The sequence below is a fragment of the Pollicipes pollicipes genome, unplaced genomic scaffold (assembly GCF_011947565.3).
Source record: "Pollicipes pollicipes isolate AB1234 unplaced genomic scaffold, Ppol_2.1 Scaffold_6686;HRSCAF=7923_pilon_pilon_pilon, whole genome shotgun sequence".
In the NCBI taxonomy this organism is placed as follows: Eukaryota; Metazoa; Arthropoda; class Thecostraca; order Pollicipedomorpha; family Pollicipedidae; genus Pollicipes; species Pollicipes pollicipes.
This window is the reverse complement of record NW_023596921.1, coordinates 5,364,720-5,380,262: the sequence shown is the minus strand read 5'-3', so window position 1 is coordinate 5,380,262 and position 15,543 is coordinate 5,364,720. Positions and strand designations below refer to the sequence as shown.

Here is a 15,543-nt window from a genome sequence, read left to right as displayed (position 1 = left end):
CCGGCGCGGGCGGGGTCGCGCGGTATCGGGCGTCACGCCCCGCGCGGCGCCGCTCCTCTCATCGGCGCCGCGGCCCGGCCGGCCGACCGCATACCCGGAGCGCCGGTCACACCGGCTATCGGGTGATCGACGGGCGACGCCGGCGCCTGCTCTGATGCTCGCTCCGGAGCGCGTGGCACGCGCGCCGTAGTGACGTGCCGCGAGGGAGCACGGCCGACGGACCATCACGGAGCGGCGCGGGTGCGGGCGCGGGGGCGGGCTCGGCCGCTGGGGGCGGACTCGGCCGGTCCGCCCCTGCCCGCCGCTGTGACGACGGGCGATGACGGACAGCCGTCCGGCCTCGCCAGGACTGCACGCGGAGGCTGACCATCTCATCGGGCAGGTGCCGCAGCCCTCGCGGCAGAAAGGCCGCGCCGGCGACCGGGACTCGGCGACGATCCACCGTGGTGTGCGCAGAACGCGGCCCGTGCGACTCCTGCCTGTCCCCGTGCCGATGCACCGGTCGCCGCACTTCGCGACATTTGTGCAAAAAGCGTGCAGACGACCGAGCACAGCTGCTGCACGAGCGTCGGGAATGCGGCAGTTGTCGCCACACGCGCGCCTCACAAGTGCGACCGAGCCCATAAACAGGGCAGCGGGAGCGACCCAGGGCCGCGCCACCCCACCCCACGCCACCACCCCGACAGGCCGTGCATCGGCAGCCCAAGGAAAATACCGAAACTGGCACACGTCAACGAGCCAGTCAGGCCTCGCCAGCCGTGAGCCGAAAACTCGGCCTGCCAATGCAGCCAGGGCGGCGCCGGCACTGCGCGGCGGCCGTCGGCCACTGACCCAGCTGCGGCCGCTGCACCGTCGCCGGCGCCGCCGCGTCAGCAGGCGGGGCCGGACCGTCCCCTGGAGCCGGCGGCCGACGGACCGTCCAATGGAGCCGGCGGTCGACGGACCGTCCATTGGAGCCGGCGGCCGACGGACCGTCCCCTGGAGCCGGCGGCCGACGGACCGTCCAATGGAGCCGGCGGCCGACGGACCGTCCACTGGAGCCGACGACCGACAGACCGTCCACTGGAGCCGGCGGCCGACGGACCGTCCAATGGAGCCGGCGGCCGACGGACCGTCCACTGGAGCCGGCAGCCGACGGACCGTCCACTGGAGCCGGCGACCGACGGACCGTCCAATGGAGCCGGCGGCCGACAGACCGTCCAATGGAGCCGGCGGCCGACAGACCGTCCCCTGGAGCCGGCGGTCGACGGACCGTCCAATGGAGCCGGCGGCCGACGGACCGTCCGCCACGCCGGCGGCGGCTGCCGACCGGACAGACGGCCGCTACTGGTGCGGCCGTCGCGCCGCTCGCTGCAGGTGGAATGTTGGCCACCCGCGCGATATTGTTCACCAGCCGCGGGCTAAGAACCGACATCAAACGTTTTCACGCGAAGGCGCTGTACGATTACACGGGCGCGTGCACACGAGGACCGGCACAACGCGTTTTCTTCTGCAGGCACGGGCAATTCCTAACAGCACTGGAAAATCTGCAATGTTGATAGGCGTGGGTTTGCACCGTCATAAACAAGATGTACTGGGCGACTTTCTCCGCTTCATCGAAAACTTCCTCCACCTGAAGCCAGGAGACTTCACTGTTCATGTCCCGATGTACTAACTGCAATGGTGGGACATTCGGGCACAACTGTATGCTGGACTAAGGACGGCAGTACAGTCCAGGATAGCAGCGTACTCTCAAGACAGCCACGCCACTTGCCTGCGTCACTGATTGCCATGGGGTGGCACGTACTGTCACACAGTGACGCCCTAGCCAGGGTGTATCTGACAGATCGGCAGACCGCGTGTGTCCAGCTGCGGGCCGAGCTGTATCCAGCCCGCGGAGCCACCTCCGCGTGTGTCCAGCCGCGGGCCGAGCTGTATCCAGCCCGCGGCGCCACCTCCGCGTGTGTCCAGCCGCGGGCCGAGCTGTATCCAGCCCGCGGTGCCACCTCCGCGTGTGTCCAGCCGCGGGCCGAGCTGTATCCAGCCCGCGGCGCCACCTCCGCGTGTGTCCAGCCGCGGGCCGAGCTGTGTCCAGCCCGCGGAGCCACCTCCGCGTGTGTCCAGCCGCGGGCCGAGCTGAATCCAGCCCGCGGAGCCACCTCCGCGTGTGTCCAGCCGCGGGCCGAGCTGTATCCAGCCCGCGGAGCCACCTCCGCGTGTGTCCAGCCGCGGGCCGAGCTGTGTCCAGCCCGCGGAGCCACCTCCGCGTGTGTTCTGCCCCGGGCCGAGCTGTATCCAGCCGCTGGCCGAGCTGTATCCAGCCCGCGGCGCCACCTCCGCGAATGTCCAGCCGCGGGCCGAGCTGAATCCAGCCCGCGGCGCCACCTCCGCGTGTGTCCAGCCGCGGGCCGAGCTGTATCCAGCCCGCGGCGCCACCTCCGCGTGTGTCCAGCCGCGGGCCGAGCTGTATCCAGCCCGCGGCGCCACCTCCGCGAATGTCCAGCCGCGGGCCGAGCTGTGTCCAGCCCGCGGAGCCACCTCCGCGTGTGTTCTGCCCCGGGCCGAGCTGTATCCAGCCCGCGGCGCCACCTCCGCGTATGTCCAGCCGCGGGCCGAGCTGTGTCCAGACCGCGGCGCCACCTCCGCGTATGTCCAGCCGCGGGCCGAGCTGTGTCCAGCCCGCGGCGCCACCTCCGCGTATGTCCAGCCGCGGGCCGAGCTGAATCCAGCCCGCGGCGCCACCTCCGCGTGTGTCTCCAACCGCGGGCCGAGCTGTATCCAGTCCGCGGCGCCACCTCCGCGTATGTCCAGCCGCGGGCCGAGCTGTGTCCAGCCCGCGGAGCCACCTCCGCGTGTGTTCTGCCCCGGGCCGAGCTGTATCCAGCCCGCGGCGCCACCTCCGCGTATGTCCAGCCCCGGGCCGAGCTGTATCCAGCCCGCGGCGCCACCTCCGCGTGTGTCTCCAACCGCGGGCCGAGCTGTATCCAGCCCGCGGCGCCACCTCCGCGTATGTCCAGCCGCGGGCCGAGCTGTGTCCAGCCCGCGGAGCCACCTCCGCGTGTGTTCTGCCCCGGGCCGAGCTGTATCCAGCCCGCGGCGCCACCTCCGCGTATGTCCAGCCCCGGGCCGAGCTGTATCCAGCCCGCGGCGCCACCTCCGCGTGTGTCTCCAACCGCGGGCCGAGCTGTATCCAGCCCGCGGCGCCACCTCCGCATGTGTCTCCAACCGCAGGCCGAGCTGTATCCAGCCCGCGGCGTCACCTCCGCGTGTGTTCTGCCCCGGGCCGAGCTGTGCGGCGGTGGCGCGGTGCGGCCGCGGCCACACCCTCGGGCTCGACGCGACGCGGCCGGCGCCGCCCCGTCTGGCGCCCGACCGCGGTCGCCCGCTGCCGACATTGTCCGCCTCATCGTGCAGCCGGCTAATGGCCGCGGCCGACGGCGCTGTAGACAGCACGTCTGTCCCGGGCAAACACAGCTGGCCGCCCGGCGAAACAAAGCCGGCAGGGGACGCCGTCGGCCACATGTGCCGCTTCTGCGGCGTCCGCGCCTGTACGGACGGGACGGCAGGCGGTCGCCGGCGGTGGACGCCGCCCGCCGCGTTTGAGCCCGGCCCCGGCCGGACGCGGCGCGGACGCCACGATTAGCAGTGTTCCCAGCGACGCCGAGAGGACGCGGACTGGCAAGCACTGACGCGGACTGACAAGCACTGACGCGTCGATCGCCCTCTCGCTAATAAGTCACAAAGCATGACTGCGCGGTCAGTTTCTGCAGATGAGACAATAATACACATACGCACTCACGCACGCACGCACGCACACGCATATACACACACACGCACACACACACACACACACACACACACACACACACACACACACACACACACACACACACACACACACACACACACACACACACACACACACACACACACACACACACACACACACTAACATATATATACAATATGGACATTACCACGAGCCTGTTGCTACTGAGGTCCATTTACATACATGTGCCATTTGATGCAGTTTAAACACGAAACAAAGTCTAAGTTGCCCAGATCACTGGGTCCGGAGCCCACCACAGGTCGCTGGGTCGCCACCCCAGCGGAAGTTATTCCATGTGCACAAGTTGTGTGTATACACGACGGTATCTTCACGGTGCTTCTTCCGTGGTGGAGCACACCGAACACTCGACACGATACACGAGCGGGAACTTCATCCTCCGTCGGAATTGGGTTGCGATGGCATCCGGGAGGCGCCTCGCTTGTTACGGAGTCTTCACTTCTCGGTTCCGCGAGCGCACACAACCCACGCGCTGCTGGCTGGTCCGCGAGTGACTCAGCGACTGACAGTATGCCGGGCCTCTCCTCCACAGCCAGCGAGAGCCGGCGCGCCTCATACCGGAGCCGGGGGCCCCGAGTACGCGGCCGTCTGCGGGGCGACGAGGCGGGGCTGGCATGCGCCGCCCGGGGCTCGGCTCCGGGTCAGGGGGTTGCCCTGCACGTGGCCGCCGCTGCGCCAGATTGGCGGGGTCGCAGGTGTCGGTGGGAGGTCGGCAGGCCGGGCTCGGCTCGGCTCGGCGGCGGCCGCCCCAGGGGCGTCGGCACGCGACGCGCCGGCTCGCGGAGGTCTGGCACGGGTCATGGCAGCCGCTCGCTCTGTGAACCGGCCAGGAGCGGCGCCGCCGACACACTGGGCTCCTCGAGGGAGCACCTAGTGTGGCGTCGATGCAGGGCAGCGGGGAAGTAGTCCGCAAACATCCCACTCTGAACCTCTATCTGACGCAATATATCCGTTAGGAATATGCGGTGCCTATAATGTCTAGAAATCTGACCACCTGGATACTGCATAAGCAAACGACGAAACCTGAGGAGAGGAAAACAACCCGGCCAACCGAGCAGACAGGCCGACCTCCGGACCTCGTCGTCATCGCGCAGGGCCGGGAAAACGTGGAATGCCTCTGGGTCAGACGCAGCTAGCTGTTAACATCACGCACCTCGAGCCAGCTAGTGCAATCCACAACAACTAACCTTTCTGACACGTCGACACCTCCGCAGTCGTCAGCGCCTCCCTAACACCGGCCGGACTACCCGGGGACCTTCCACGCGCAGCGCCGACTCACGACTGGTCAAGTCCGTCGCGGTGGCGGCGGGCGGCCGGCGCCTCCCGAGCCCCAGGGCCGACGGCGCGCGGTCGCCTCACGCACGCGGCGCGGCGGCCGCTCGCGCCCGGGCGCCACCCGCGCCGCCGATCCGGCCAACGCGTATCGTAGCCGGGAAGGGTTGTGCCGGCAGGGAGGAGGGGACGGCGGGGGCGGGCGGCGGATGTCCATCCGATCTGTCATGTCCCGCTGGGCGCCGGCCGACAGTGACACATGGACACACAGGACGTCAGCCGGCGGCCCCGCCGCGGGGCTGCCGGACCGCGCCCGGTAATCCTTGCCGGCGGAACGCGGGGGACCGCCAGCACGTCAACCCCGCCCCCGGCCATTGGTCGGGTGGGGGCCTCGGTGGTTCGGGGGCTGTGCGAGGGCCGGCGGAGGACCACCCGCACCGGCCCCGCCCGCCGCCGGCTCATGGTGCGCCTGCCCGACCGGATTCGCGTTTTTTTGCACATTGCCCACGCACCGACTTGCGTATTGAAGCAATCGGTGAAAACGGCTTTGCTGGGACAGAAATGTGCATCGACATGCCACGAACTGGGCGAGTCAAACTGTGTTAAGCTCGCTGCAAGCGCGCAATGTTTGGCGTGTCTTAAAATGGCACCGCTTGTTCTTGGTCTTTTTATTTTTGCGTGCCGACCTGGAATTTTTTACTGTCAACATTGAGCCGTGCGCATATTCAAATATGCCGTAGACTTGGTAAGAGGGACGTGCCCCCAGTGACTACTATGTGTGCACGCCCCCGCGCGGAACACTAGCTGACGCCAGGCAGTTGATTCGTTTCTAACGCAGCCGCAGTTCACACATAATCCACACGATCAATAAAAGAATACTGGCATTAATCTCTCAGCTCACCCACGCCAAAAAGCATGGCGCGAATAAAACACACCCCAGGCTTACTCTCCACTACGGAAGGCTCCAGCCGTCACAGAAGACAACTACCGCTGACAGCGTATCGCCATATAGAAATCATAAAAGTACACACATAATCTGTGGCAAGGTATCCAGTTCATACTCGATGTAAGCAGAAACCTGTTAACACTGGAATATGTTCTTTTCTACAGCACTTTCACGGCAAGTTTTGCCGAGACTCCTCACTGAGTCAATAAGCCGCATTGTGCTATCTCCAAAAATACATGAGAGAGTTGGATAAAGAATAGATGAACACGCTAGTATGTGACAACCATTCTTAAGAGCATGAATGGTGCATGCACGTATATATCTGTTTCACGAGCTGATTTGGGCCAAGGATGGACGTGCTTGCTTGTGTTTGTCTTTTCCATTATTGACCTCATTTCGATCCGCCCTATTGAGTACCAAGAACACGTCTCACCTTTCTCGGACGAGGGGTCCAGTGGGAAGAACACTAGGGGCACATTGTATTTTCCCGGTCAGGGCCTAAGCGGCCATTCCGTTACAGTGCAGGGTGCGTGCCGGCTGCCAATCTGGCGAAGCAGGGGCTACATTGATCACTGCTTCACGCTGGAAGCCCCCTGAACCGGGCATTTGACACGGATAGACATGGGGCCCTCATTGACAAAAAAGACGCCGGCAAGGGACCCGTTGTTGGACACAGTGGCACGGGTGTCGATTTGGATTCTTTTGTGAGGGCTCTGCCCTCCCCCTCATGCGTTAGGCCGCCAACGTTGGCTTGCCCCCCCCCCCCCATATTTGGCTGGAATACTAAAAGAACGTGGGGAAAAGATGATCGTGACACAAAAACTACCTTCCTTGATCTTTCCGCGTGTTGGCGTCTCGTACCACTCTCATGACAAAAAGGCATGGATGTTCTCAGCACAAGATACAAATAGTAACAGCTGAGAGGATAAACGATGCAATAAGCTTCACATACCCAGGGCCATAAGACACGCAATGGTTTGTGAGGCAAAATTGAAAAGTTCTGGAATATGGCAATGACCTAAGCCCTTCATGGCTAACCTCGCCCCCGCCCCCCACAACCAAAATGCGTGCCGCCTCCAATGACAGCCATAGAAGAGCGCCGTCGTCGGCCTGGGGTGGCCTCTGAAAGGGCACCGAGACACGTGCGTCCAGTGCCTGCTCCCTGGATCCAATCCTGTATTGACTTCTATACCGCTTAAATTAAGTACTTTTATAAATCATACAAAGATTAAAAGCACTTATTGCGTTTAAAGAAAATAAATTGCGCTAAATCTGGTGGTAAAAAAATGAGGGAGGGGAAGTTGTCGGACCTTCCGTTCGGCCCCCCCCCCTAAAACAAAAAATACAAAAATTGACACTCCTGCATTGTGGACACCTGACCGACACAGGGTCCTCACTGCTGCACAGACCCCCGACCAATGTAAACGGCCGGCGCCAGCATTATCCCTGCTCAAATGGGTCCCCAGGGATCAGACACGGGGCCCACCATTCGGTGTTGTTGGTCTCTGATCGAAATAAAGGCCCGCATTGTCCCAGGATGTCCCCAATCGGTCCCCAATCCCCAATCCCCTATCAGGAGGCCTTCTGACTGACATTTGGGGGCCCAGCCATGCGGGCCTGGGTCCTTTATATGACCTACAGCCACGCCTTCGTGCCCTCCAATCGGGCACTTGATCGTCGGTCCCGAGGGGCCATTCGGGCCAGTTCGTGGGCCCCTCGAACGTTGCACTAGATCGACTGTGGGCTGCTTGCCAATACAAGACACTTGCAAAGTGCTGTGGTCCCTAAACCGCAACAGGGGCCCCCTCATGGACTCAGGGGTCCGCACCGATTTGTATCGTGAGCCTCGGCCATGTCCCTAATTGTTGTTGTTGTTTATTGTTATCATGGAACGCGTCGACTACAGTGGTCGTTTTGCGTGCTGAAATGGGCCCCAAACCTTCGATCTGACGCTGAAGTAATCTCGTGGCGAGTCTGTGACGCGACACGGCCGATAATCTTCCGCCACTGGGATGTAGTTTCGCAAAATGGGCTTGGGGGTTGAGTGGGACAAGGTAGCCCCAAATAAGCTCTAAAAAACCCGCGTTGAATTTAACTTCCAGATTTGACCCATTTTCTTCTCAACGTAATGAAGCTGGATTCCCAGCCAACTAAATATGAAACAACAGCCATGCTCTAATACGTTTCCTTCATGCGTCTCGGCGGAAGATGCTGTCGTTAGACATTATTATCAGTTAGCTCGGCGTCGATCTTTGAAATCAGGTTCCGGTGATCGACTCAGGATTGACGTTATCTGGCTTCAGACGTTCTGGGACGTGTACGGCTTCGCGAGTAAAGTGTGAAAGTTTAAATGCGAGACGGAAAGCTGCCACGGCCCCTCCCCGCCCCCCCCCCCCCCCCCCCGGCTGGTGGTCGCAACGCGTGGTGCAGGCTGCAACACAACGCTCCGTTAGGCATGTTCGACACGGAAAGTGCTGTTTTAGTGATCACTGTCGGACGACGAATAGCTTGGCCACGTTTTTGGTGCCAATATTTGACGATTTGTTTCCATTTTGCGATACGATGCCGACGCAAAGTAACACAACTTGCTGCAATCCGTAGAACTCAAAACATCCCTGAATAATGCCAGAGCACTCACACAATAGCAAAAAACTAGACCAGTCAGAAATACAATCATTGTGCAGTGAAAAGCTTGCATCACGCATTTAAAAAAGTAAACACCACGAACATGACAAAAACAAAACATGATGTGACATGACAAAAACGTGACTAGCTGAATCAGCTGTACTCAGCTGAACATGCCATTGCAGTTTTAGTTTGCTTTGTTCCTTTTTACCTCTGAAACAATTACTAAAAAAACTTCTTTAGAGATGATGTCATGTTGATCTCCCATTTTGGATGTCATGCTAGTTCTTAGGCGCCAGAAGGCTGGAAGAGTCAATCTCACCGTTGGGGGGGGGGGGGGATTAGACATTTGGGCAAGGTAGAATAGCCCACTCAAAAACGAAAAATCGACACCCGTGTACAACATTTGTAGTGGAAACATCACACGACACAGTAAACAAGCATGCTAACGTCACTGCCGCCGCCATGGTAGCGTCTGCTTGCGGTGCAGCGGCCCGTGAGTCGGAGACCTCAGCGGCCTCACGGGCGGCGCCTGCGGACACCGAGCTCGTGCCAACCAGCTGGAATGCTTTCCGACCGCCGTTCTCCCTTATGCGCGCAGCATTATACAACGCCGACACCTGGACAAGTTCTGTGGCGCTCCATACACCACGGCATCGGCGACATCACGTGGCCACAACTGCGCGGTACAGAAATCCGCGGAAGAACACATGATGTCGCTCACCGTTATTTCCCACTTGACCTTTCGGGAAGGAGTAGAAATGTTCAGCGGGCAGTCCGGCGGGCCTCGTCCGGAAACGCCATCTCCCTACAGGGCGGCCTCGAGCGGATAATCTCCCGTGCGCCGGTTATCATCTCCGGTATCCTGTTTATCATCTCGAACTGCAGATAGCGTCCCGCCTAGCCACCCGAGCCATCATACAGAGTCTGGCCGTGTAAATGCCAGCGGCGGGTCAGGGCGCTCACGTGTGGCAACGTGACCCCAAGCAGGCCGGCTCAGTGTCCTCGGGACAATCTCCGGCCCAACGCACGTGACTCGAGCCACAGGCCTGTCCATGTGGTGTACGGAACCGAGCTATCTGAGAATAAACTATCAGTACGGGATAATTAAAGGGTGTGTCAGATGTTATACCTTACCGTCCGAATGAATAGCTGACAATGACACGCAAAGCTATGTCACTGTAGGCCCCACAAGCTTGCAGCCGGCATGAACGCCCCGCGACATTGTAAACTGATTGGCATTGGGTCGATGCAAGACAAGGAGTCCTTCTAATCCCCAAAAGAGCGTTTAGATGAAAAATCGTTAAAAGTGAAATTGTGCCACCTTGCTCTTCGCGTTCCGCCGTAATGGTATATTCTCAGACACCGTCATGGCGACAGGCCTACGGCGCCCGCCGCTCCCCACTCATAGTGTATGACGATGGGGACAAAATTGCGCGCCATTACTGCAGAAGTAATACAAAAAAAAAGGTGAAAGGAAAGATATCGACTTCATCGTGGCGCATCCTTCGACATTTTACGCATCTGACTAAAACACTTCCGACGAACTCAAAAAGGATTCAAAAATGGCTGTTATGATGCTTTAGACTCATCGCACGTAGGGGGGGGGGGGGGATAGCGCGATAATCATCATCACGTCGAGATACGAAATAAGACCGGATGGCAATCAGGTGTACACACGTAATACAGTTAACAACTGCTGAGCATGACGACCGCCGTTTGCTGCATTCGACAGATGCCAGATAAGCGGCTGGTACAATAATGCCTCATATGGCATGTCATGCGATGGTCTCAGTATTCTCAGTACAGTACCCACGCCTTGGTGAGACTTCTGCAAACTGGGATGCAGCTCCACCCTAAGCATTGTGAAGCATTCACATCACGTTTAAAACAATGTCTAGCCGGAATAGGCACATCACGCGCAGAAGCCCTAACCCCTGTGCACAACACGTGGCTGCTGCGTTCCCACGCACGTGCGTAAGCCTCAAACTCATGCGTGCAAGCCTTCAGACTGCCGCACGTGCTTGGTCGCGTGAGACAGGCACCGACGAGAAAGGCTAGCTGCCTGAACCCCGAGGGGCGGATACAGGGCGACTCAGGTCTCATCAACTGCTCCCGGCGCGCTTCATTTCATCCCACGCAGGAGCTGCCCTCACACGTATGTCACGTGAAGCGTCACGTCTTACTTATGGCTTATGGTGTTGAAACGTCCAATAACTGAAAGCTAACGTGGGAGACTGTGCTACGAAGCCGGGACCGATAGATGTGTGGCACGTGCGCCGTCCCCGCGCCGCACGCGTGTCGGACCGGGATGACCAAGGTACCGTTTGAAGTGTGCTAAAGACCAGAAACTGTAGATAATTGTTATCAATTTGACCACTTTCATTTACATCCAAAATGTAATCATCGATACGCATGATGATTTCCAAACCGAGGATATGCGTTCAGAACCGGAATTTAAAAGGGTCGTACACGTTTCGGCTGCTGCTGCTTTGTTCTTCCACCCAGGGCCGGGCAGGTCGATACAACGCTTTGGGTTCCGAATCCTTTGCGTGTCGGAAGCAGCGAGCTAGCCGACTGAAATTCGGTCAGCGTCACGAAGATTATCAAAATGCACCCCATTTAGGGCGCTGAATTGTCAAAATGCTGGTGTAGTACACATATTCGACTTTGCCTCCATTTCCTAGTGATCCAATGGCGGCTCGGGTGGTGTAGTGTAGTGCGGGGGCGGGATTGGATATTGACGGAAAGCTTCCAAATCGGCTTCGGTCGAACCCAGCCGGCAGGGGCTGCGTCTTGCGCATGGTGTTTAAACACAGATTGGCACCCAGCTGGCATTGCCGCCAACATACAACTGCTGCACCGATAAAGTTTAGTGGAAAAACATAAAGCACACGCCAGCCGACGAGCAGTTATATTGCGATCCGAAAGCTTCAGTGGCCGCTGCATGAAACGCTCTCTCTCTCTCTCTCTCCCCCTCTCCCCCCCCTCCCTCTCTCCCCCCCCCCCCCCCTCTCCCCCCTCCCCCTCCCTCTCCCTCTCCCCCTCCCCCCTCCCCTCTCTCTCTCTCTCTCTCTCTTCTCTCTCTCTCTCTCTCTCTCTCTCTCTCTCTCTCTCTCTCTCTCTCTCTCTCTCTCTCTCTCTCCTCTCTCTCTCTCTCTCTCTCTCCCTCTCTTCTCTCTCTCTCTCTCTCTCTAGATTCGCTCTCTCGTCCTGAGTTGCACGGCTCTCTCTTCGGGCCTGCGTATTGGCAGCCTTATGTAACACACACATCAAAAGAAGTGCATATCAATTTCCAATTTCCTCCATGCTGATATGCAGGCGCGACGCACGTGGTCGTTTTTTAGTCGCCGGTCGGAGGCTGGCGGCAGCACGGTAATAAAATTCATCGTGACCAAAACCAATGTGCATCGCACTGGTTTTCCACCAGTCTATCGTGGAGCCAGGATGCTCTACAAATGCAAGCTAATGCATTAAAATGCCACTGCAGGAAGACGCTGCCGATTCCAAGAGGTGCGTGGCACGTGCACATGTGCGGCGTCCTGCACGTCACGCGCGTGCCTGACTGGGCAAGGACACGTGCCATCCGAGCCGCGCTCACGGCAGGAGGCTGGCGAAAGGTGAACGCTGTTCAGCCATCTGCATGACGTAGCTCCCGATAATTACTGCCAATCTCCGGAAGCGAAGGAGGGTGGTTGTGCACGTGACAGCGCCGCCCCCGTAAGCGCATCACTGGCTGCACATAAGGGATGGCTGTGTTTCTGAGGCGTACATCAGCGGTCGCCAAGCAGTGGGCTGGTTGCGGCCCAGTACCCAAGGCATATCGTGCCAGGGACACTGGCGTCGCGCCGTCAAGAACGGCGTATTCGCCAACAAAGAAATGCGTAACATTGGGTATCTTCGGGAACTGGCGCGAGTGTATCCACCAAAGCAAAGCGGACTAACCTGCCAGCTGCTTGGCTGAGAATGATCGGGTAGCGCTTGAGGTACTCTGAAACAGAACGAAGCAATATGGCGTCAACCACCGGACCAGCGCGGCCACAGCAGAAGTGTCGAGGACTCCTTTACAGCGACATACTTCAATGATTCACGTAAGCATCAACTAAAACATTAAGTAGCGCACTTCTCCCAAAGGATGTCACCGCAGTGCTCTATACCACACAATGACGCACGATATAAAAGCTCTGGAATAATTAATTAGTTCATTAGTGATGTCACTACGAACATGGACGCTTGACCGACTGCAATGTCTAAAGAACCGCATTGCACTCGGAACCTGAATTCAATCGATTTGGTAGCAAATACACAGTATTTAATAAATACACAAGATATAACAAATACAGAAGTTGAATAGGTCACTTAAATTAGGAACTTTGTTTTTGGTACCATCAAAAAGGGGTCTTATTCCACATGGTGCACTGCAAGGGAGCATGCCATTTCGTGTCGCAAACAGTGCTAGGAGCAACCTAGCTTTCTCAGAAAACAAGAATAGACCTCTTGTGTCATGCTACGCACGGCGTTATAAAAATATTTGAGATATCAGAGGTAGAGCCATGGTCCACGCTTGCACCAAGGAACCAAATATGTTGTTCTTCTTCACATATTAACTGCCATACCTTGCGCTTTAATGAAATGCTTTAAAAATGGCGTTACCCCGGTTTTGAAAATCAATGGTAGTTTTAAGCCTTTGACAAGAGACCATGACAATTTTACATAGGTAGTTCCGCTGACACGAATAAGCGCCGTCAAAACCAGGCATCGCATGTGAGATGCCAGAGGACCCCAGATGCGCCATACCTCTCGACGTGCTAGATAACGTGTAATACAAATGCAGAATTCCGTAAAACCAGGACAACTAGCAATTGACCTAACGCAAATGAAAATAGTCACAACGAAACCTGAGGCGAGAGGCCCGACTTCAATGCGCCCTCGACGACCTTGTGGGCCCGCAAAATGCGACCCTTACGTCCCTTTGACCGCATCGCGCATACAGACATTATAGCATTTGATAAGTTTTTACACGTCCGCCGAGGAAAAGTACAAGGGATTTGCGACCAGCCGCCGCGTCCACAGTAAAGCGACCCTTGGGTTGGCAAACAGTGTATTGCCTTGGTGCGCACACGTGAATGGAAATTGGCGTACAGACTTGACTTAGTTGGCACCTGCTACTTTGAAACGGTTATTTTTCATCCCTTGGGTAGATGAATTGCAACCAGACAGTGGAAAAACCCACGCCCACAGCTTAAAATGAGTTGAAAAAAGAACAAGGGCCTGTGTGACCAATAATCCAGTGGTCAATTACAAGCTATGATCAGAGCGCACCAAAACACCAAAGCATGGCACAGATGCATGGGATGTTACATAGTTAATATAATGCACAACACAAACCACATACGCAATTTCGAAAAAACATCCCCACACTTTTTCAAATGACACGCATATCTGTGATCACCGAGTGCTGCGCTTTCGGACGGCGTGCTTCCCGTTCACCTGAAGATGCGGACCATTTTCAGCGGGCCGCGCAGCCTCTGCAACCGTCTACGGAAGTGACGGCTACTCCGGCCGGCATGAAAAATACCCGGGGGGCATGGCGCGACAAGAATTGAAACCGGTGCCTACCGCGTGAGGGGCTGCGGACGTAGCGGCCGGCCGTCGGCCTCCCGTGTGAGGACTACGGGCGTCAGCGGCCGGCCGTCGGCCCCCCGTGTGGGACTACGGACGTCAGCGCCCGGCCATCGGCCCCCCGCGTGAGGACTACGGACGTCAGCGGCCGGCCGTCGGCCTCCCGTGTGAGGACTACGGACGTCAGCGGCCGGCCGGCGGCCCCCCCCCCCGCGTGAGGACTACGGACGTCAGCGGCCGGCCGTTGGCCTCCCGAGTGAGGACTGCGGACGTCAGCGCCCGGCCGTCGGCCTCCCGCGTGAGGACTGCGGACGTCAGCGGCCGGCCGTCGGCCCTCCCGCGTGAGGACTACGGACGTCAGCGCCGGCCGTCGGCCTCCCGCGTGAGGACTGCGGACGTCAGCGCCCGGCCGTGGCCTCCGCGTGAGGACTACGGACGTCAGCGCCCGGCCGTCGGCCTCCCGCGTGAGGACTGCGGACGTCAGCGCCTGGCCGTCGGCCTCCCGCATGAGGACTGCGGACGTCAGCGGCCGTTCGTCGCGTTCCCGTGGTGACAGTGCTGCGATTTCATGGGGGGGGGGGGGGGTTGCAACGCTCAAACTTGCTGCTTATGGTAAGTTTCACGTAGTCGTTAAGAACGCCCCAATGGTGAATCAACAAAGAGTGTATCAGCCTTCCCGTCCACTAGTGGCATTAGCCCAAATAGACATCAAAATTTTGATTGTAACGGCAGAACAAGCCAAACTACAGAAGAACAGGAGCGGTAAAACCACAGCCACCAGCACTCCACATGCTGAATTGGTGCTACCATGGTCTGGTCACATGAAAAAGGTACTAACGAAAGTTTCGTTAGAATTTTGGTTCCCAATCGGTGGCCACACTTTTTTGTTCCACCCCTATGCCATTCATATACCGAAAAGTGGCGTAATTATTGAGAATAGGAAATTTTGAAACCAAAACCGGTCTGATCAAACAACCATATCCAATTTAAGTTACTTGCTCCAGCCAGAGGAGCCATACCTCGAGCCCATGAGCACGACACCCGACGAAATTAGAAAATAATGAACTAAAAGCAATACCAAAAATTACAAATGGTAAAATGACAAGAGACTAACGCATCTTTAATGCATGGAACGCAAACATGTGCCACTATTAAGCATCGAGCATAACAACCCGTCTACAACGGTTTGTGCCAGAGCCAGCAGCTCCGGAGCTGGAGCCAGCAGCTCCGGAGCTGAAGCCAGCAACCCTGC

At 58.3% G+C, this 15,543-nt stretch overlaps 1 protein-coding gene across 1 annotated transcript in view; it reads right to left on the bottom strand.

Moving 5' to 3' along the window:
- The window catches only part of LOC119107343 (stAR-related lipid transfer protein 13), a gene marked incomplete in the record, with an annotated part of 68,545 nt that overhangs the window by 36,830 nt on the left and 16,172 nt on the right, over positions 1–15,543 (bottom strand). Inside the window, 1 exon segment of the mRNA XM_037230769.1 lies at positions 12,615–12,649. Within this exon segment, the coding sequence (XP_037086664.1) occupies positions 12,615–12,649 (35 nt within the window).